The sequence below is a fragment of the Trachemys scripta genome, chromosome 21 (genome assembly GCF_013100865.1).
Source record: "Trachemys scripta elegans isolate TJP31775 chromosome 21, CAS_Tse_1.0, whole genome shotgun sequence".
Classification (NCBI taxonomy): Eukaryota; Metazoa; Chordata; order Testudines; family Emydidae; genus Trachemys; species Trachemys scripta.
In genome coordinates, this window is record NC_048318.1 from 6,682,940 (window position 1) to 6,706,337 (window position 23,398).

The window sequence follows — 23,398 nt, forward strand, 5'->3', positions numbered from 1 at the left end:
CCACTGAAGTCCAGTATTTGGCCCCCGGGGAAAGAGCCTTGGAAACAGTGACTATGTTGGATGATTAAACCCGTTTTCTCTCTGGACTTGATCCTGCAAAGCTTCAATTAACTGGAATGATGTAGAATCAGGCCCTCTAAGAGCATCCGTCCGGAGTTTTCAGGTTGTTTGGGGTTGCAAGGTCAGGACCATTAGGGGGTGAAAGCCGCTGCTCCAAAAACATCCCCAGGAGAGACAAACCTCTCTCACTTGGTGCCACCTTTATGCTACAATCATCTCCTTCCGTCACCCCCCGGAATACCAGGCTTCAACCTCCCCAGGACTTACTTGGATCTGTTGAGTGAGCCAGATATTTTCCTGCATGTCGACCCATTGCCACCGCACACCCCACACTTGTCCAGCTTCTTGGAGGAGCCAACCACGTGGTCACAGCCAGCCTTGATGCACTGCCCATGGACGCAGATGGAGAGGGTCTCTGGCCCACACAACGTCCCATCGATCACCTGGGCCAGAAGAAGCAGACAATAATGAGACAGTTCCATGACCCCAGCTGGGGCCTTTCATCCAGTTATATTCCAGGTAAGGACAATAATAATTAAAGGCAAGTGTCTTACTTTGGCCTCAAATACTTTGAATTCGCTCCTCCCTCTGGCTCGGCAAAAGAGCTTGCAACGGTCCCGGGGGGACACCCCGGAATACTTGGGGAGCCACTCCAGCAGATTCCCGTCCAGATCTGTGAAGTTGTAGCTGTTGTACTTTGCGCACTGCTGCTCTCTAAAGCTCTTCCCTGAAAGGAAGGGGAAATGTGACCCGACAGCAACCCAAGGGCAATGAATCACTTGCCTGAAATCTTACAAACGGCATCCGGTCAGTGAGTGAGGCTTGCTGCTCATCCATGCATGCACACTGCAAGTCTCACCACTAGACCCTGGTGGAGCTGGTAGCTGGGTGGATACCCCTGCCAGAAGACTGTGGCCAATTAACCTGCCAATGGCTCTTGGGGAAACGGTGACTGGGAAGGAGTGGTTTTGGTAGGTTTGGGATGGAAGGCCGTGTGCTGCCTCCAGAATCTGGGTGAGGGATACTCTGATTGTCTCAGTGGCAGACAGAGCCCTCCCTGTCTCCAGCAGCGCCTGGCAGTCAGATCTCAGCAGACAGGCTACTGCCATAAATAATGCCTCGTAAATTATATCGATAGCTGTACAATGGCTCCTTTCACGTCCGCCTGAGCTCCCCCGCTGGGAAACCCATTACCCGGCCGTTCTCTCTGGAGCGTCTGCAGACGGAGCCAGGGATATTGTGCAGAGGGTAGTGTGACTTGCAAACAGCGGATTACCGTCCGGCGGGCATTCCTCTGTGCGGCATGACTGATATTTGGCTCTCTGACCCTCGCAGTATTTTCCACCGTTCTGAGGTGCGGGGTCGTTGCAGTCCCGGTACGAGAAGTGGACTCCTCCTCCGCACGTCCTGGAACAGGCTCCCCATGGGCTCCAGGGGCCCCAGTTCCCATCCACCACGGGCTGCAAGACATTGCAAAGGATTCTGTTACGGAAGGCTCTCGTTATGGCAATGAAAGAAATCAGTAATAACCCTTAGCTCTTATCTAATGCTTTTCAGCAGTAGCTCTCAAAGTGCTTTACAAAGCAGATCATCTCCATTATACACATGGGGAAACTGAGGCACAGGGAGGGAAGTGACTTGCCCAAGCATTAAGCCAGCGGCCAAGCCAGGAACAGAAGCCAGCTCTCTTGAGTCCCAGTCCAATGCACTACCCACTAGAGAGGCCATTTGTGGGACGTTCAAAAGGGTTGTGGGTGCCAAAGATAGGCTTGTCCGTTTAGGCTGAGTTTTTCCAAGCTGCCGAAAGGACATGGGGGAAATTTTTCCAAGGCACAAATGGCAGGTAGGTGCCGAGCTCTCAATAGGAGTTAGGCCCCTAACTGCTATTTGTGCCCCCTTTTCCCCACTGAAGTGATTGGGAGTTGGGCACGCAAATCCCCAAGTTGGCTTTGCAAAACTCAACCGTAAGCCTGAGACCCCGCCACACCGCCAGCAGAGTTCAACCGGGCGGGGTCGCTCGTGACGTTGGCTCCAGGGTTTAAACTTCGCACAGCCAGTGGCAGGCCCGACGCAGGGGAAGGCCCTCGCCTCCAGAGCCCCTGCCCTCTGGCAGCTCACCAGAGCCTCTGAGCCATCACGTTCCACACCAGAAGAGAAGCCGGTGATGTGCTGTAACAACCATCCCTGGCTGAACATGGAGCAGAACCGGGGCCCGAACTAGAGTACTGGACCACTCCTAGAGTAGGTCAAGCTCCCGTCCTTCAGGCAGCTGTCATTGTCCCTTTCAACCTTGTACAGGGCTTAGGGCTTGACTCTCAGAGGGGATGAGCATCTATTGAAGTCCATGGGTGAAAACTTGGCCCCACTGGTATCAATGGGAGTTCTGCCATTAAGGCCAATAAGGGCAGGTGTCACCCAATGGGAATTGACAGAGAGAGGGAGAGTAAGTCGTGGCTGGGCTTTGGGTTCATTTTGTGCTCGGCACTGCGCTGCTGATGGTGGCAGGCCATTGAAGAGCCTAGAGGTTAAGTTACAGCGTGTTTATCGGTCAGTCGGTGTGTTGCTGCAGGGCGCACGGGGTAGGTGGTAGTGTTAATTTCTAACTAGATAAATATGACAAAAAGGTGTCGTACAAAACCTGATGGAGGTAGAAATATTCTTTTAAAAATGCAGCCAAGCCACTGTGCTCTGGTTGAGGTTTAAACATCCCCTGTGGCGTTTGCAACCCAAACCTTGCAGCATCACGGGAGAACCAGCCAGGAAACAAACCTGTGGTGCCCAAGTGAAACTGAGCAGTCCACGTCCCTCGTGAAGTGCAGAAAGCAAACAGTGAGCAGCAAGGGGGGGGGGTAACATAAATATGATTGTTTGCACATTAAAAGATCGCTATGGTAGCAGCAGGAGCCCACAAAGGACAGGAAACTCACAGTTAAAGGAGTAAAGCTGCGATGCTTTGGCAAAACAGGAGAGGTGTTCTCTCCTCAGTTCATAGCCTCTGTGCTCAGTAGCAAGGTCACGAAGGCCAGAGGAATCACACCAGAGGAAAACTGTTGTGAATTATGACTCAGCCTCGTGATTTTTATCCTGACATTGATCCTGTCATGTAAATATGGAGGGCAAATAAAGGGCTAAAGCACCAGTAAAATGACCCCATATGTTGCTTCCTAACAGTGCTGGCTGGAGGCCCTGATCTATCAAAGCCCGTATGCACCTGCTTATCTTTAAGCACGATCAACTTTAATGAACCTATTCACGTGCTTACAGTTAAGCTCGTGTTTAAATACTTGGCTGCACTGGGCCCTGATTCAGAACTAGTTGATTTCCATGTACGTTCCCCGTGGGGAAAGGAAATGACTCAAAGGCACAAGGACAATCTGCTCAGTCTAGTTCAGACCAGCGCAAACCATAATGAAATTCACTGCAGAGTTAATCTATGAGCTAGCCTTGTCCAGCATGGGCTGAAATAAAAAATATCTCAGCGTAACATGCTATCAGAGGAGATATTCACAAACCCCTCCCCAGGCAAATCAAAAGATATGGGCCCTTCCTGGATACAGGTTAGGATGGATGAAGATAAGGGAACTGCCCCCACGCCCCTGCCAATTTTGTAACATGAGGTGCTTCATTTATAAATTGCCAGCCGTCTAGGAACCCAATTCTAATGGGCATGAACCTGATCCACAGGGATCCACATTAGCAAACTGGATTGCAGGATCGGGGCCATCGACACTATCTGCAGTTAACACTCATGCCCAGAGTATTTGCTCATCTTGTCTCTTCCTTGAGAGGCGGGCAGAACTTGCTTGGTGTTTGAGTTCACCCTCCTTGGATGTAGGCAATGAGGAAGTAGGGTCTAGCGGTCTGAGCACGAGGCTGGGAGTCAGGACTTCAAGATTTTAATCCCATCTCTGCTAGTGAATTGCCATGTGGCCTTGGGCAAGTCATGTCGGCTCTCTGCCTCAGTTTCCGCAACTGGGGTTAACGAGACTTCCCTGGTTCTTAGGAGGAATCATGCATGCAAGTGCTAAGTATTAACTCTACTTAGATGGCAAACTGTTTGTGGCAGATGCTGTCTTTTTGTTCTGTGTTTGTACAGCACCTAGCGCAGTGGGGTCGTGGGCCATGACTTGGGCTCCTAGTGCTACCACAATACACATAATAATGATAAGGCTGGGCAACACCTAAAGCTCAACTGCTTTTTAAGATGATGGTGGAGAGGAAGATCATGGGTGAGGGCCCGGCTCTTCAGCCGCATTCTTGGTGAATAGTTCTTTCACCTGGGTAGAGACAGATCATCTCTTTCCCATCAGCCATTCTGTTACCTGGGGCTTCCTCGCATCTTGTGCCACGCAGCTGCCATCCCAGCACAGCCTGCCCGCTCCACAGGGCGTACCGTCTGCCCATGGCAAGCTGCCATTTTTGGTGTGACACAGGGGCTCCCTGGTGTCCATTCTGCACCACAGCTGCGCACAGATGTCCTCGTCTGTGGTGTTTGGGCAGTGCCGGAACTCCTTGCCGAAGATCTGCTGGCACTGGCGGTCCAGGTCGTACATGGCGAGTTGGCCTGGAAGGTCTGTGGGGAGGACGATGGGTTCAGCTGGCGCATCAAGCAGACAGTCACCTGGTCAGTGAACAGGGCAAAGCAGAGTGAAATAAAGTTGTTTACCATTCACCTAAGGCATAGCCCTGAGGTCCTAGGGGCCAGCTCCATTCTCTCTTGCTGTCTGGCAGAGATGATTTTATTATCCCTACGCTGTCCCTGATCAGTGGGCGTCTAAGCCGTCAGGATCCCCCAGTGAAGCAATTCCTCAGCTGCTATTGGCTGCATGAAGCTGCCCCAGCACCTCTGCTTCCCTAGCATAACCCCTGGGGTGCGGGATGTTAAAGAGAGACGAGCAGCGAGGAAAGTGCACCGGGGACGCTCCAGTGCATGGTGTCTGTGACAGAGAGTTTATAGGCCAAGCAGGTGGGTAAACGACTGATATGGGCGCTTGGGGGGCCTCTGACCTATTCGGGCTTTGCCTGGCTAAGACGTCAGCCAGGGCCCACTGCCTCCCTTTCCCAGCTTGTGCGTTCCAACTTGCTGTGGTGCTTGGACTGGCCTAAGAGCCCTTAGAGATGAAGTCTGTGCACCCAGCTGAACAGGAGGCAGGGATATCAAAAGGGCCATATTGTCAATGGCACATAGACACCTAAGGAGGCTGGTGGGCTCGAATGGGATTTTCAAAAGTGCCACAGCAGGTTAGGTGCCTAAATACATTTGAAAATCTGGCCCTGGAGGATCTATGCTGGCCTGAGTCCCCGTGGTTTGGAACAACCCCAGCCATCCAGTGGGTACTGAATTGATTCCTACCATGTCCCCCGTCCAGAAACTCTGTGAGGTACATGGCACTGCAGGGGGACCAGGGCAGGGTCTTGTTCAAGTGGACAAAGAAAGGAGCCATCATGTGATGTTTTCCCAGGGGCCCAAAGAGCCTCTCACAGGTCTTGGAGTCGTCATGGGGCATGCTGAGCACGTGTCCTGGAAGAGGAGAGAACCTGAATGTCAGCAAGCTGTCTTCCTCCCTCCTCCCATCCTCACCAGCCTACATCCTCTCTGAGTACACCCCGCCCAGCCTCTGACACTTCCCGCCCTTCTCAGGCTGACAGCCTTGTCGTGGGTTTGAACGGGGAATCCCCGTCGGCTTCCAGGAGAGTCCCAAACACAGAGGGCCCATGGGGAGCACCTGACCTAGGACAGGCATAAGCCAGGTGCCGCCACAAGAAGCGGATGTTCAATAAGGTGCTTGCTTGCGAGGTGGAGATTCCACTGTCCGCAACTCCATCCATTAACTTAGAGGTGCCCCTGTATTTTTTGTGCCTCCTCCCCCAGGAGCGATCGAGCCAAAGATCATATCCCAAGTGGCAAAATGCGACCAACCAGACTCAGGAACAAAGCTCAACGATATCTTTTCCTCCACTGTATCTGAATTACACAGTGGGAGCTGATCTCCCGTGTTGGACACAGACCAGTCTGAGCAGGCGCAAAGGACCACAGGGAATAAAAAGAAAAGGGTTTGGAGTGCTTGGGCCAGATCCTCAGCTATGTAAACTGGCATAGCTTGACTGCGGGGGGGGAAAAAAGACGTTTGGTGCCATCATCTTGTTCACTCTGTTTGGGCGTATTACCTCTGCCCCCACCCTGTGTCTGCCTGGTCTATTGAGCTGATAAACTCTTTGGGACAGGGACTGTCTACACTCAGAGCAGTACCTGTCACAGCTGGGCCGTGATCTTGATTGGCCCGTAGATACTAATATAATGAATGTCATTTATAATAATAATTGAAGTCAATGGAGCTACGCCAGTTTACAATGGTGCTGTGTGAGTTTACACCAGTTGAGGATCTGGCCCTCCAGTTTAAACTGCCCCCTGCCAGTGCCCCTGACTTGAGAGAGACTTCAGAGCCGAGATGCCGGAGCTATAAAGACCCTGCCATGGATTCTGCCGCAGTGGTCCGGCGGCTATTCCTTCAGTGCGTGCCGTACAAAAGGAGTTACCTAGTTCATGAGCCAGGGTGTAGGCAGCCTGGAGACCCTCATCTTCAATCACAGAGCAGCTTTTGTTGGGGTCGCACATGGTGCCGATGTCAGCCACTCCCAGAGTGTCGCAGCTCTGGTGCCCACAGAAGTCCTGTGTTTGAAAACGGAGCCAGAGGAAATATAGTTAGAGAAAGCATGGGTCCCCAAGTGATTCCACAGACTCATGGCCTGTATGGATTTGTAGGTATATGGCTAACCAGGGATCTATCAATCGTTCTGTTAGCATGCCACTCCCTGGGGTCTATTCCCACTTCTAGCTTTTCCTTGTATGTTAACCTGTGTCTTGCTACGTAGATTGCTGAATGAACTGTCTATGTCTGTATGTTTGTGCCAGGAGATGGTACTGCACGTTAGACTCAGATCAACCAAGCTCTCTCATGCTTGAGGCACAGACAAAATGAACTCCTAGATCGTTGCCGTCTATAAATCCCATGGTTCTGTGATAAGTAAGACAAGATGTGGCCTATTAACTGACTACTAAGTGAGGTTCCTCGAGCAGCTGGTTTTCTGAAATTCACGGTTATGAGTCAGTGGGTTTCCAAGCAGTTTTCATCTCTTCCTTTTCTCTAAAGTTCTGATGCCGTTGCTGGGCACCTGATGGACCAGAATGAAAATATTTCATGGAGAGGAAAGACGGATGTATGGGTAAGCACTGGAGTGGGAATCAGGAGATCTAGCTTAAACTCCCAGCTCTGCCTCAGTGCCCCGGGGTTAGATCGGACAAAGTCATGTCATCTCTCTGGGTCTCAGTTCCTATCACTGATATGGGAATAACAGTCTGCATTCTATTTAGAATATAAGGGCTTTGGAGAAGGGACCATCTCTTAATAGGTGTATGTACAGCGCCTAGCACTGTTAGAGTATTGGACTGGAGGGGTATAATTCTGCCCCCTCCTTATCTCCCTCTGTGCTCCAGACCATGCCCAAGGTAAATCCCATATGGATTCTGGTCTCTCAGCGGCTGAGACTACAGACCTGTCTAGTCAGCAGGACAGCAGTGTCGTAGTGCTCTGGGTGACGGTCACTAGCAGGGTTGAAGCTCTGTTGCCAGTTGCAAAAGTTGCGCAGCGTGAGCCCTCCATTGTCAGACACTTCTGGCCCGGCCTTCTCATCCTCCACAACCAGCACCTTTACCACCACCAAGCTGACGGAGTTCTTTAGGCTAGGGTGCTGGTAGATCCGAGCGGCCACTGATATCAGGGTCAGAATGTGGTTCTGAAACGAGAAAGGCAGACGGGCAACCAGAGGGTTAAACCTTGCGGAGGGGAAACTTCTGGGTCCAAAGTATACAGCGTGAAGCCTGCCACTTTCTGTTCTCTCGCAGGGGCCACTACTTAGGGTTTTATTAAGTCCTGGGCACTAGGGATGAAGCAATACAACCTTCATGATCACTCCTACAGCGTCTAAAGTGGGCACCTAGCAGACAGCATCCTCAATCCAATCCATGGGCCGCCTTTTCCATTGCCCTGCGCCTTGGGCAGTCGTTTACACCAGCCCAGAGTGGGCGTAAAATCCTTACACCTGCTCTGTCCTGGTTTAAATTACAACCAAAGGTGCAAGACAAGGGAAAAATCAGATCCCCGGGCCTAGATCAAGGTGTATCTCAGTCTATGTCTGTATTGCCTTTTCGAGCACTGCTGATCCTCTGTATTGCAAATAACGCACTGCCATCTGCAGCTGCTCAGGAGAAGGATGTCAGTGATCTGAGGGATGTGTTTGGGCATCCTCAGTTGTAGCATGAACCATGCCCTCATTTTTCAACCCCAGTCCTCTAAAGCCAGGAACCAATCAGAATGTAACCACTTTAACTATACATTTTCCATCTCAGTGCTGTGTATGTAACACCCACATATCTATGTGGTCAGCAGGGTTTGACCCGAGGGCCTTCAGCTCCAAACTACAGGCCTCTGCTAGTTGACGTATATCAAGAACTCTCTTAGCTAGCTGCAGTAGCAGGTTGTTAACCTCTATGTGGACCAGCCACTAGAGGGGGCATGACACATACTTTACAAGCATTTTAAAGATACAAAAATCTACATTATTGGATGTATGATTGCAGTATGAACATGGGGGGGGGAGGGTGGAAAGCTGAAGTAAAATCAATATAATTGTGTTGACTTTAATGGAGCAACACCAATTTTCACTCGCTGAGGATCTGCCCCAAGTCTTCACTCTACCGTATGGAGGAGTATTTGCTGGCCTTTACACTCAACTTCAAATATGTGCTCTTTAAACACATTCTCCACTCCTGAAGGGTGGTCAGCACGCCTGGCTCAGAGATTCCTAGGAGGTACGAGCACAGCAGGAAATAGCCGCGTTCGTTCCAGCAAGCCCTGAGTGCTGCGGTACTTTAGTCCAAACCGTGTGTGGGCGTTATACTCCGGTGTTATTATTTGTGAATGGGATTTGTTCCTATAGCACTTATGCAAGCTGCCAGGCATTCACTCAGGAGTTCCTTCTGCTTGGGCGAACAGGCGAACCAGAGGTTACTGAATACGTCAAACGCTCCAGCAATGTTTAGGTTGAGGTAAACATCTTATCGGCGCGTTGAAATTCCTCCTCTGTTTGGCACCGTCTCACGGAATCATATTCATGAGAAAAAATATGCAATCATTGCACAACAGCATGAGTACTGAGAAAGAGAATGTGGCTTCTCTCATCCCAGGCAAATTACACTTTGCGGTCTCACCTCAGTGACTTTAGCATAATTATTTAATTAGATTCGATTCAGACATAAGGACTGAATTTTGCCCTTTCTTACACCTGTGCCAATCCAGAGCAGCTCTGAAGTCAGAAGAGCTCCTACAGATTTACCCCAGCAGCTGAGACCAGTGAGTTTAACAATCGCAGCTCTAGCTAGAGTGAACAGTATCCCGTAGTATGGAATGCACCAAATTCTTTGCCTCAGTGGGGAATAAACAGCTCGCAACGCTCACAGCCTTTCCTGGGCCAGTGATTTGCATGGGAGGAGCAGAAGCGCCATTTGCTTAGAAAATTAGTAAGACTCACCAATGCACACATGTAAATCAGTGGCCATGATGGGCGTCTCGCTTGCATCCCAACATTCAGTGGATCTGAGGTCTTGTCACAACACAGCGCCTCTGATGCACTTTGCAACGTTCATATATAAATAACATACATAATGACTTTCATCCCCAAGGATCCCCAGGCACGTCACAGACTGTGTGTGGAGATCAGTCATTGCTGATAATGCAGCCACCTCTGGGGTGGAATGAGAGAGCTGTTTAACAGCAACACTGCACAATACCGAAGGGAGTGAAGTGAAGAATACCACAATCAACTGCAACTGCAGGGAGCAGCAAGATTGAGGAGGTGGAATGTAATTAACTAAACAGAAATGTGGCTGACACACTGCAGTCAGCGTATCCCTATTCTTATGAACAGTGCCACTCCTAATTAGCAAAATGCGGTCAGGAGCTTGGATTTATGTCTCTTCTGAAAGACTAATTGATGCACTGGGGCTGTCTTGAACCAATGCCATATAAGCAGGACATTCCTAGTTATCTTAAATCATTCTGCAACATATTATCCTATTACAGACTAGCCACGCGAACAGACGTCTAATTTTAGCAATATGCACGTTAGTCAAATTCAGTGCATTACATTCTAGCAGGCACCAGAACGAGTGAGGGGCACACTCACTAGACCTGTTTATTCAGACTGGCCAGAATTCCATAATGTGACATACAGTTGCAAAGCACAGAGCAGATGCAGCAAAGAATTCACTATTGAGGCAAGAAACATACACCAGGCTATGCAACTTGCAACATCCAGCTGTTATTGTTCCAGGGGAAATGTGAGAATTCTTTATCTCTGCCTTGAGGTAAAGTCAAAATGCGCACCCTAATAAAAAGGCCACAGAGCTGTGGAATAATGCGTCTGAAGAGGATTCCATATTTTCATAAGACTGGGGTTGAAGTTGGCATAATGATCTCCAATTTAAAGCAGAAGGCTCCCTGAAGCACTTGAATGCATATGCAAACCATCCAGGGGTTCACATCACCCACCACTGAAGTGCAGCTGACTCTGGGGTGGAATATGGTAGCTGCTTAGTAGAATATAGCAATGGTTTGGCGGGAGGGGGATGAGGTAACAAGGTAGACTGGAACCAGAATGAGAATTTTGAAGGGTCTGAAAATAATTATCTATTTTGAAATGGCTCAGACACCTGGGTTTACATTTCAATTCTTGCAAAGAGTGCTATGAGATCTTGTCTGAGCCCAAAGGTGCAGGATACAGGAGCATGCTCTGGTGGGGTAGGCTGGTTTGGCAGACCTCACAGTGGGGCTAGGGGTTAAAATCTTATTTTCTGCCTGTATCTGCAAACATAGAAAAGAACTGGAAGGCAAAGACGGAAAGTGAACTGAACAAACAGCTATTTAGTAAAGATTAAAAGGTCAAATTCACTTGTTCCACCATCTGGTGTCTATTTATACCAGCGCTCGGCCTGTGCAGCGCATTCTGTTTCAGCATGCGAGCAAGGGCTTCTGCTGACCCGTGATAGGAACCTGGCTGCTCTTGGGTGAGAAGCAAGCCACCTGCAGAAAGTCCATTTGACCAGCAGCGCCAGTTCAGAAACATGTTGGAATCCAAGGGGTTCTGCAGACGCCGATCACTGTGTTTCACAGCCAAAGACAACATTTGAAGTTGTTTGATCCTGCTCATCCACCTTCCTTGGGTTTCCCTTCGTGATGTCCCTGCTTGCTGAAGAAGCAGGATTAGATTTAGGAAAAGGGTGGAATCAAGGCTGAGGGGATCAGATCTGATGAGGTTACAAATCTTGTGAGATGATTTTTGCCACCTTGATTGGCATTGTGGGATCAGGAGTGTTCTTGTGAGATTTCTGCCATCTTGCTCAAAAAAACTGCTCTCGAGATTTCACTCACATCTTTAACTAAAGCGAGACAATTGGTCCTTTTCCAGTCCTGGATCTGACCTAGAATTAAAACGGGAGGGGCAGGTTCCAATCTGGGGAGATGAATCTGGATCTCTATCAAATTCTCAGAGGAAAGAGAGAGGAATCCTTCCTTTTCACCCAGTGCATTGGTACAGCTGCCTGGGCAGATGCAGCAGGATTTGGCCCATACTGAAATAAAGCGGTAAGTTTCCACTGTTTAATGAAGCCCTCGGTAACTTTCCACCTCCCCTGTAGTGGTTGTGGATTCTCTGCTGATTGCTATTGCGAGAAAACCAAATTCCATCCAATTCCCCCAAAAGGAGAAACAGACTGGGGAACACATCAGAAAATGCCACTCAGTGACCCTCAGTAGCAGACACACCAGATTTAGGAAGTTAAGTGGTGCCTCAGTTTCCCCCTGGGAATAAGGTTTCTTAATATCCCTAATGAGGCGCTTGAAGATCTACGGCTGATGTACTGTGGAAGCCTAGATATTAATTATGATTAGGTATTATTATGCTCCGGTAGTATTAACAGCTCTGCTCAGCTGAGTTACAAAGCAAACAAGCTGCCTTTCCAGCAAGGAACCCACGTGCCCCATCGGTCAGGCCAGCAGCTCTGCAGCTGACCGACGTGAAAAGCACAAACCATTACAGATCATGAGACTGCTGCTAGCGTACAGCACAACACAGGGGGAAGGAGATAAGATGAGAGATAAGAATGTAAGTGGTTACGTTTAATTTGATCACATCTAAGGGTTTCATGTGACTGTAAAGAGTCTTGCGAAACGCCTCTCTGCACACGTATTTATCTGAAGCTGCACAGTCCGCTGAATATGGTCAGGGGGAAGGGTAAAAAAATGAATGAAACTAGACACACACCTCTGTTGCTGTAGGGTTGTTTCAGTAGGACACGAACCCACTCCACCTGGTTTTTTATGGTCGGGTTAATTCTGTAGGACACCCCCCCAGTTTGATGTGTTATTGTAGGATCTGCATTCTGATTTGCTATTGGAGGGTTGCTTTTTAAGCCAAACATCCTAACCGGCAGTGAGTTTTCTCCTTAGAAGACAGCATTTACTGGAGGGGAAATAAGTCCAGGGCATTCTGTATGCCAGGGCTGGCTCCAGCATTTCTGCTGCCCCAAGCAAAAAAAAAAGCTGTGATCGGCGGCGGCAGCTCAGCAGCAGGTCCTTCGCTCCTAGAGGGAGTGAGGGACCTGCCGCCCCGAATTGCCACAGGTGCCGCCCCTCTCCCTTAGCCGCCCCAAGCACCTGCTTGCTAAGCTCGTGCCTGGAGCCGGCCCTGATGCAAACAGACCACGGGAAGAAGACAGGTGGTCGGTTTTTAGGACTGACGAGCTCTGAAAAGGACCTTTAAAAGCCCCCCCAGCAGCAAGCACTGATTTGATACTATGCAGACAGATTTTGTGTGGAACTAGTTCCCCGAGCATTTGTCCCTACGGCTGCAAAGTAAAACTCACTCCCTGCTGGTTGTCAGGGCATTCATCGGTTGGTGCGTGCAGCGTGGAGCCGTAGGACTGGCTTGGAGCTCCTCGGGAGACGGCTGTTCCATAATGATACAGGCTAGCGGGAACCAGAAGGACATTCCAGCCCCAGCTGGAATCCCTGGTGGGTGGGGAGCGGGGCAGCCTCCTCAATGTTTACCAAAGTCTCTGGGAGTTCTTGGGGTTTCTGCCAGGGCCTTGGCTCCTGCCTCTCACACAACACCTCCTTCGGCAGTTTGATGGCCGAGCCAGGAATTTCCTAGCACAAAGCCAGGCTGCAGCCAAAGTAAGTTGTGGGCAGCACGGGGCCAGGAGGCAAAGTGAACCCTGGCCAGTCCTCCTGTTTGCTGCCCTGCTCATATTCCTCTTGGTCCTCTTGCTTCTCCAGCTCCTCTCCTCCCTCTTTTCTTTGTTCCTTCACATGTTTTCCCCTTTCCCTTTCCTCCTCTGCCCCATCTCTTCCTTTCCTTCATCTCTTTCTCGTCCTTTCTTTCCCCCTCCTCCTCAGCTCTGTCTCTCCTCCCTCCTTTCCTACTCTCTCTCTCTCTTCCTCCCACTCTCCTTTCCTTCCCTCCTCGCTGAATGTTCCATGCTTAAGGAGTTGGGGATGCTCCGATGTTCTTATCCTCTGCTCAGAGTGTGCTCTTCATACACCCCTCCCGCCCCGTAACCTGACCAAGTGCCCTGGGGAGGTGGCTCAGGGTCAGTACAGCTGGGCCTGGAATCCAACCTGCTTTCCTTCTCCTTTGAGATGACAGCATTTCAGTCACCACGGCCCTTTCCTGATCAGCTGACCCACCACCCATGGCTCCGAGGTCAGCAAATACCATTATCCCCATTTTACAGGTGGGCAAACTGAGGCACAGAAGGGTTAAAGTGACTTGGCCAAGGTGACTCAGCTTGATAGTGACAGAGCTAGGAATAGAACCCAGGCGCGCTGACTCCAAAGTTCCTTGCTCTCACTACAAGAACACACTCCATCCCAGAAGTAGAACCCAGGAATCCTGACGCCTTGTCCCATCTTCTAACCTGCTAGACACACCAGATCGGAGAGATGAAGCAATGTCTGTTTTCTGACGGAGCTTTGGACAGGAGCACAGTCACGTTTGTTTAGTCTTTTGCCACCACTGTAATTATTCCAGGCTAGGTTGTTTTCTCAGCATGTGGGAGTTACGCACAGATCCTTAGGCAGGAGACACAGAGTAATCACAATGATCTCTTACACTGTGCCTTTCATACCAAAGTGCTTTATAATCAACAGTCACTTTGCCAGCAGCCACCTCTGGGGTCAGCTGTGGCAGCTGTTTAACATTATGCTGCAGTTCAGGAAAGGAAGTGGAGAAGATTCCCACATCCAGTGGGCAGAAATTGAGAGGAGGGGGGAGAATATATTGGCCCCCTCTGGATTATGCCTCTTAAACTCCTTGCTCAACCTCATCCTGGACTTCTTGAACCCAGAGTTCAGGCTGCCAAAGTTATCTCACTTCCATGTGCAAGATAAACTCCAACCAGGAGCCCTGGAGCGGATAGGCCAACGCATTGATGTGCTCAGCCACCCACTTCTCTTGCTCTTCCTTTTCCTCCCGGGCTGCAGTGAAAAGCAGCTGGAAACAGGCAGCCCATGTTAATTGACCCTTCAGAGATGGCCCCCATGGATTGCAGAATGCCCCCTTTATCCAGCGATCAGATAAGGAGGGCTGGCTCCTTTTGTCAAGGGATTAATTGAACTCTATTGTGCAAACGGTGAAAAATCCTGGCACAAGGCAGTCGTAGCTCCATCTCAATCACATCTGGAGCCATCTGCTGTCACGGCCAGAGAGCACAGGGTGGCAGAAAGGCAGCAAAGCAAATATCTGTTTCCTCCTCAGAGAGCTGCGACTGTCTACCTGCACCAGATGGAAGCCCAGGGTGACATTTTCAAAGCCACCTAGGGGTTCAGACATCGAGTTCCCATTGGAATCAGCAGGAACTGTGCATCTCATTCCCCTAGGAGACTTTGGAAATGTCACCCTGTAACTTTATGGGACACAGAAAATTCATCTGAGCTGGAATAGCCACTTGGTAGATGGGAACTGCTAGAAGCAACTCTACCAGCAAGATCTGGTTGGGTTTAGCTCACCTGCAAGGTCACTTTGAGGATCAGTTGGCCTATGTAGAGGGTGTGCCCTGCTTGTCTGCAATAGATGGGACTTTGACTGTAATCTGATGCAATACAGCCTTGCTCCACAAACTGGGTCCAGCGGTTTAGCTACTGGCTGTTCTCAAAGGAACCAGATTGTAGCAGGCCCAATGGAGCTCTAGTGCAGATCCCAACTGTATGGAGGAAACGCTACAGTCAAGGGTAGATCTTATGACTTACTCAGAGCTGCTGATTTTATCGCGAGTCTTGTGATATTTGATGCTTTTTTTTCAAGCCTCAGCTGCTGGAGTCAGGGGATACCAAGAGAGTCCCCCTTTTCTTTGACAAGAACAAAGGAAGTTACAGAAAAAAGCTTGAAGACATGACCCCAGTGCACCCTGAAGGCTCAGAGACCAGATGGCAAAGAAAAAGGACCCAACATTTATTATTGTTTGAAATCTCATGATTTTTAAGACCAAACTCGCGATTGTGGAACGCTTGGGGTTGGCAACACTGTGCCCACAGCCAAAGCCCTTACTCCTACCAGGCCAGCTGAGGTCACTCTCAAGTGAACTGGGCACGCTAGTCAAGAGACTTGCATTTGAGTCCTGACTCTGGCACTGACTGGCTGTGCTGCTTTAAGCAAGTCAAAGAGACCACTATTTTCAAACACACCCATTGCTTCGGGTACCTAACTCCACTCCCCTTGGGCCTGATTTTCAGAGGCCCCATCGAAGTCAGCGGCAATTGCGGGTGCTCAGCATCTCTGAAATAATTAGGCCCTAGTCCTTTCCATGCCTCAGTTTCCTCAACTGTTAAAAAAAAAAAACAGTTGCGCTAATGGTGTTCACCCACCTTTGTAAAGTGCTGTGGGGTCTCTGGAGGAGCCGTGCCGTGCATTGTGTGCCTGGTGCGGGTGTTTGCATTTATCACTGTAGAATCTAGGCACGGTTCATCACGGCTTACGCCATCTTGTGAAGGTCTGAGCGCCTCCCAAGAGTCGCCGAGCGCTCCCAAGGCCCTGTTGAGCGGAAAGCGCTCAGCACCTCTCAGGAACAAGCAACAACAAATGCCCACTGGAATAATCTGATTCAGAGAAGCGATGAGAAAGAGAGAGCCTTAGGGCCCGGTTCTGCTGTCACCTCCCCCGCGGATGTCAGGACAGTTAGTCCTGATTTACATCAGTGTAAAGTGGGAGCAGGATCAGACCCCTGCTGTCTGAGTTAGGCTAACAGCTGAACTACTTGAGGAAGGATGGAGCAAATGGAATGGAATGAATAAAATTTTGATAGAACTTCCTGAATAGCAGCATAAAATTGATTATAACTTACACTGCTCTGACCCTCCCGTTTCCTCTTATGTATATCCAATGCCTGATCTGTTACAGCTTATGTAAGAAAATAGCTTCTTACTATAAACAATGCTTTTGACCTTTAATAAATATTTGGTCATTAAAGTGTTGTTACAAGAAGAAAAGTAACTATGTAAATACGGTCCCTTCTGTCTCAACATTTTTGCTCCCTGTGCATCTTCCAGTCAGATGTGCTGCTCCCACCGACGCAAACAAGTTTGCATTCCCGCCAGCTCAGCAAAGCCAGTTCAGCTATGGGAGCGTGAGCTGGATTCTCAGCCGCCTCCTGGATTGCCAGCTGAGTTTCAGCTGCAGAACTCTTGTTACTGATCACGCAAGAAGCCAAAATAGAGCCAGCGAGTGGGACCATTTTGAATAACCGCCCCGGCGTGTGTAAACTCAGCACTAGAACGGGGTGGGATTTTTATATTCAAACGTTGATTTTTTTGATCATTTTCTTTCCACCGGAAAAAAAAATATTGATTTCTCTTCCCCCTCCCCTCCAAAATAAGCATCTTGAAAATGATATTTCCCTCCCCTCCCCCTTTTTGGGATTAAGCAGAGAAATCAGTGGGAAGGGGAAGAGGGTGGGGCAGGATGGGGAACTGAATGAGGATTACTAGGATATGCTCTGCCCCAGATGCTCCTCTGAGTTACACCTCTAAATCCTGAAGACCGCCCCTGAAGTCAGTTCAATCTGGCTTTTGTGAAAGATGAGCCAGAATCTAACCTCAGTTGCAGAAAATGGAGTTACGCCATATTCCCCGAGAAGCCCTAATGCTTATGGTCCCTTCCCACTAAACAGCTTGGCAACTTCCAATAGTGGATCGGGAGAGGGCCCCTTCCACCCTTTTACACACTGTCCTGGGATCTCCTGGCTGATAAGCAGCCTGTTTCCATGGGCCTCTGGTGGCATCACATTCCTTTAAACCACGGTAACTGGCTTCTGGATTTGTCCCAGAGCTACATCCTTGGCATGCCAGCAGCCCATCGGTTCCAAGTGCAGCTCAGTGGCCGTGGTGCCATGGAGAGCTGCCTAGTGAGAGCTCGATCACAGAAACCCAGCGAGATCAGTTATTCGCTCAGATTTCATCAGCGTGTCCGTAGACAGCTAGGAGCAGCTTCAATAACCAGCTGGGGACAAATCCTGAAAACCCTACCGCTGTTTTCAAGCCACTTCTTGCCCATTTGAAAGCAAAAATAGGACATGGAAGATGCAAAACCTTATTATTACTACTATGGTCTGCACTGGTGGCCCCTCTCAGGGCTGGGATGGGAAATGCAATGGTGGGGTGACATTCTTATCCAAGGCCAAGTTTTTTGCCATGGGTCCAAAACCTCAGGTTCTTGCATTCCGAACGCTCACTGACTTTGTCTGATGAAGAACTGAGCAAACCAGTTGGGACCTTACGATTTGGGTCACAATGTTGCATCTAATAGGACCTGATCTACTGCTATTTTGAGTGTAAGCTCTTCGGGGCAGGGACTTTATCTATACAGCACTGAGCACCCTACTGGTATTATATAAACAACAACAAACGAGGGCCAAAACCGGAATCTTGGATCTTCTCAGGATTAGGACCATGCGTGCTGGAACAATTAGTATAGCAGGGGCTGAGAGCCATTAAACCAAACTGTAAACCCTGGATATGATGGAAACCACTTCAAGCCAGGGGGTGTGGCAGCCCCCCCAGCACCTGTGATCAGGTCTCAACTGAAGAGAGCAGGAATGAGAATGTGCCCCCACTGGGGAGAACATGAGGGGAAGCCTTTGGGAAGGGGTCCGACCCCACCTTAATCCTGCTGGCTGCTTGCTTACTTCAGTCAAAATGCAGCACATGGGTTTCATCTGGCTACAATTTACCCACCCCTGTATCCCATTGCTTCAATCTGAGCTCAGGACCTAGGACTACTGCAGAGTCAGGCTTTGTCTTGTCTCTTGCACATCCTCCCCAGTATGTGTGTGTATACAGCCCCCCATGCCCACACTGGTTATGGACCATTCGCCATTAGTATCAACTGCTGCTATCCTACAGACTTTACTGTTTAACACACTGGTGCCAGTCTCTTGCACTCTCTGTCGCTTTAGTACCTAAAAGCACGAGCGGGTCACTCAAACCACGCGATGACAAACCTAGAATCAGTCCGGCCTTCAGTGCCAGATCCACCCTCTGCTGCAGAATACACGCCTCCAAAACAATGGCAAATACCTGCACAAGCAGGTGGCAGGGTAATATACGGAGTGGTGTGGATTCCACTCGGTGCCAGTGATGGCCGGGGTATATTTGCCTCATGAGGCATGGTCTCCTTTCCCCCTACACTTGGGCAAGTCATGTCCCTCTGTGTACCTCAGTTTCCCCATCTGTAAAAAAGGGGAGAGGGATACCGACCTCCCTTGCAAAAAAACTATGAGATCGGCAGATAAAAAGCACTATAAGACCTAGGGATTGTTATTATTACACTAATGGAAGTTATACAGGGATTTCCGGGGGTAGATTGTGTTCTGCTGTCTAAATGTGCCATATGCCCCCATACAAGAGCAGGTGGATTTCATGCTTACACTTGTACAATTGCTTATGGTGCATCTGATGGCTGAGAAGGTGAGTAGAAGTTGGGTTTGGCAGAGACTATAGGCCAAGGGTTTGAAAAGTGACAGTGCTGGTGACGGGGGCCCAGACTGACAGCCCTGGAGACAGACACTCTCTGTCCATAGAGGAGGCTTGGCAGGGCATGCACCTTGCTAGAAAGCATCAGTCCTGACCTGGAGGGTGAGAGGGGAGATCAGCCTCCACAGGTAATTCAGTCCTTTGCCTCTCCATTCAGACTGAACACGGGGCCAATCAGTGCCATTGGTATGTTGCTATGGACACGTGAGACCTGGACTCGTACCAGGCCAAGGACACCTCTTCTCCCACAGAAGAGAGAATGTTTCCCAGGGCAGAAGCATGGGGAACAGTCTGTTTGCCTCATGGCATGAGTGTGTTCGTGTGCAGGGAGGGTCTGCGCTAACTGATAGCAGGTGGCTAACCCCAAGCAGGCTAGTGCATTGTTCCACTGAGGCTTGCATTACTCACCGTGTTAAAGCTCCAAGAGGGAATTCAGTTAATCCCCTTGTTTTGCAGCAGAGCACTTTCCCTATATATCCAAGAGACAGAGATATTACCCCCTTTTCCCCCTCTCCCCTCCAAACCCTGATGAACCAGGTTTCAGAACCAGGTGAAAAAGTAGCACTTTCTCCTTGGTGAGATGCAGGCCTAGACACGGCTCACTCCATTGGCCAGAGACACTTCCTTCACCTCCTGCTACAACAGCGTTTCCTACTTCCCGGGCTAGCTCTGTAGCAACATGAAAGGTATTAACCCATAGCTAGTGACAATGCTGTTACAGTTAAGGGTGAGGGCAAATCAACTCAGTTGCTCAGAACAGTCTCCACAGTTTTCCTTTTAGGCTGAAACTGCATCATTTGTCAGCTCAAGAGTGCAACAAAGCTTCATCAAAACCCATGCAGCTAACTTTGAATGGCTCAGATAAGGAAAATACTATTAATCTGGTTAAAACACCCCAAATCACTCCACAGTCATTTGTGTGTGTGTGAGAGAATGCACAAACATCGCTTAACAATAGCTGAGTTTTAAAATGCGTCACACTTGGGATGTAGCTGGACCTCAGTGAGGGATATGCAAGTGACCATCCTCATTACAGGTTTGAAAGCCCACGTTACAGATGCTGTAGATCAACTGGGCATAACCAGGGCTGGCCTGGGAATGGGCGACAAGGGATGGATTCCCTGTTCTGTTCATTCCCTCTGGGGCACCTGGCACGAGCCACTGTCAGAAGACAGGATACTGGGCTAGACGGACCATTGGTCTGACCAAGTCTGGCCGTTCTTATGTTCACCTTCAAGGATCATCTCTTTCATTTGATATCTATGTCTCAAACTCACACTTCAGGGACACTTAGGATCTGAAAGCACTTTAGGAACATTAGTTAACCAGCCTTAGGTCAAAAGCACAGAGAATGTAATGGAAGACAATACACTTGTTTGGAGGGGGATGGGGGACCATGCTATAGTCTCTCATAGAAATATATCCCTGCTACAAAATTCAGCCAGGTGGGGCCAAGACCCTATTGAAAGGCGCTCTGGTTTTTAGACCGATTTCTATAGCAGCCCGTTATTTGTCTGATCATAGGATGTTTCCATACAGGTAAGCGTCACAACCCGCCCTGGGAGCTGGGGCACTGGCCATGTTTAGAAACGCCCGTGGTCACCAGAGGGTGAATTCAGTTCTCTCCCTCCCCACCTGCCACCCAGTCGGGGTACCCGGAGAGGGACGAGCCGCAGAGCCTTTGCAAAGCAAGCTCGTGGACAGTCACCAGCAGCTCCCAGACCGGAACCCCTCAGGCTCACCCCTGAGCTCAGGGTATTTCTTCTCGGTGGCTTCAAGTGTGGAGACAGGACCGAGAAGCCTCTAGCCCGTGTGGGGAGCGCCGCGCTAACACCGGGGCTTGGTTTCTGAACTGAGACAGCAGGTCTCCTCGAAGCTCCGCTCCCTCCAGGGGGAGACAATAGGCCGGGTTCCTGGGGAGGCGGCTCCTCGCCCTGAAGTCAGCGCGACCCCTGAGCGTGGCTGCTCCCCAGTGGGGCTCACCCCCGGATCTCTGATTGGGAGGCTCCCCCAGGAACCAGAGATGCTCATCGCAAGGGGCTGGATCCTGCCCCCTCTCATTCCCACGGGTGTCAGATCACGCGTGGAGGGTGGAAAGGGACCTGCCAGGGGCTGGAGGCGGGGTGGGGGGAGCAGCATCTTCTTACCTTCAGCTCTTCCCCGTAGAACTGGACCATGGACGCGTCGGCCACCAGCAGCGTCTCCACGAAGCGGGCCGCGGACACGAAGCGCTTGGCTCGGCGGCTGGTCCCCACGGGCAGCTCGCTCCCGGGCTCGGGAGCCCGCCTCCTCTGGAGCCGGTGCGGCTGCAGCAGGGGATCGCCGCCCCTGCGGGCTGCGGGCTGGACGAGGTACTCGTCCCCGTCCACCAGGAAGGAGCCGCGGATGCCCCGGCACAGGCTGACGGCCGCCAGCGAGCCGGGCTGCGAGTTGACGGTCCCGGAGTAGAAGCATTTCTTCAGCCCCGCCTCGTCTTCCTCCGCCCGCGGGCCCGGCCGGCCCAGGCGCTGAATCTTCAGCCCGGGGGCGAGGAAGCGGGCGTCGGGCACCAGCTGCAGCACGAAGTCCCGGCTGAAGGCGGAGAGGCAGAAGGAGACCTGCTCTCCGCCCCGCGGGTCTGGGATCCGCACCGGCACCACCTCCTGGGAGTCCCCGGGCTGGCGGGGCAGCGCGCGGGCAGCGCCCAGCAGCAGCAGGAGGGGGAAGGCAGGTGCCAGCCTGCCAGGCAGGGGCGGCTCCCGACGGGACAGGGGCATGGCTGCCACGGGCTTGGAACCGGACCAGTGCGACGGGAGACCCAAGTGCCACCCCCGGCAGGGCAGGGCAGGGCGCGCTCCGCAAGCCGGCGTGGGACCGGCGCTGGGGAGTGAAGCCAGATGCAATAGAAGAGGGAGAGTTTAACGCCGGCTGGTTTAATTACCAGCAAGAGGAGAGCGAGAGAGATGGGGAAAGCTCCGCTTCCCTCCGGAGCCCGGACTGGGGGTCAGCACCAGCTCCCTGCACCTTGGCAAGCCAAACACCCAGCAGCAGCAAGTCAGCTGGCTGCTTGGGCAAGGTGCTGAGCCGGAGGGGGCTTGGGGAAGGGGCTTCTCACTCTCGCTAAGAGTTTGCTTCCCGCCTGTCTTCCCCTGACGCTTCTGGCCAAGCTCGCCTGGAGCAGCCCCTCCAAAGCCTTTGCAGCCCCAAAGCAGGCTGCCGACTTCTCAGTATTTATACTTTCTTCCCCCTCGTTTGACATAAGAGGTTTATTTTTGATCTCGCACTATTCCACTTTCCCCTCCCCTGGGACCCGGAGAAGCAGGAGGAGGAGAAGTGAAAAAGGAAAAAAAAAAAAGTTTTGGATGGAAGTGGAGGCCAATCAGGAGCCAGAGGGACCCGCCTCTCCTGTTTAAGTGTCAACCCCAGCATTCCCCCCCCCCCCTTTTACTCGCTCCGTATTAACTCCTTCAGCCCAACCTCTGCCGAGATCAAAGAGCCCGCTCTCACAGCAAGAAGCGCCTGGATTTCAGGGGAGTTAGTCCTGATTTACACGGAGATCAGACACAGACCCCCCCCCCCCCGCTTACACCAGTTTCCCCCCCACGGAGTCCAGAGGAGTTGCTCCAGATTGCCATGTCAGTGTCAGACCCTTGGGGCCTGAATCGGTGCCCACCCATTGCAGGAGACCCACCGAGAGCAGAATCAGCCCCTTACCTTTCAGACAGCATTGTCGTCAGGGCTGAAGGCAAACCTATTGCATCAAGCTTTGACTCTGTAGTCCACAGTCCCCCCCATATATCCGCCAGCGGCAATACACCCTGTGGTCCAGAAGCAAATGCTGTCACGCAGGGAATGCGGTCTCTGAACAGACCATCACACAAGCAGCTGAATCCTGAGGGTTTGAACGAAGCTGTTTTCCTAAAGCCAAAATAAAGCACCAGGCTTTATGGACTAGTTGGTAAATGAGATTCTTGGTGTGTGCCTATGAGAATAAAATGACCTAAACCACATTGCTCCTTCCCCACGTTTTTTTGTGTGGTGTGCCCCGAGGGGGGTATTCCTGAAACTATCCCATCTCATGATTTAGAGAAACAGAAATCACAGCTAGCTTGATGTGGAGGGTCTTCCTAGGGAGTGGGATTCCTAGATCTGGAAGCTGCAGGGGCAGGTAAGTCACCTGTTAGCATGTGCCCAGCAAGGAGAATGCAGAACACAGCTCC

At 50.8% G+C, this 23,398-nt stretch overlaps 1 protein-coding gene across 1 annotated transcript in view; it reads right to left on the bottom strand.

Moving 5' to 3' along the window:
- Positions 1–22,474, bottom strand: part of ADAMTS8 (ADAM metallopeptidase with thrombospondin type 1 motif 8) — a 28,787-nt gene extending 6,313 nt beyond the window's left edge. Inside the window, exons 1-8 of the mRNA XM_034754751.1 lie at positions 21,347–22,474; positions 7,615–7,854; positions 6,598–6,730; positions 5,414–5,581; positions 4,383–4,681; positions 1,337–1,520; positions 615–787; positions 328–503 (exon numbers count right to left, since the gene is read on the bottom strand). Of these exons, the coding sequence (XP_034610642.1) occupies positions 328–503; positions 615–787; positions 1,337–1,520; positions 4,383–4,681; positions 5,414–5,581; positions 6,598–6,730; positions 7,615–7,854; positions 21,347–21,955 (1,982 nt within the window). The 5' untranslated portion in view covers positions 21,956–22,474. The remainder of the gene's footprint in view (positions 1–327; positions 504–614; positions 788–1,336; positions 1,521–4,382; positions 4,682–5,413; positions 5,582–6,597; positions 6,731–7,614; positions 7,855–21,346) is intronic.
- Between the last annotated feature and the right edge of the window lie 924 nt (positions 22,475–23,398).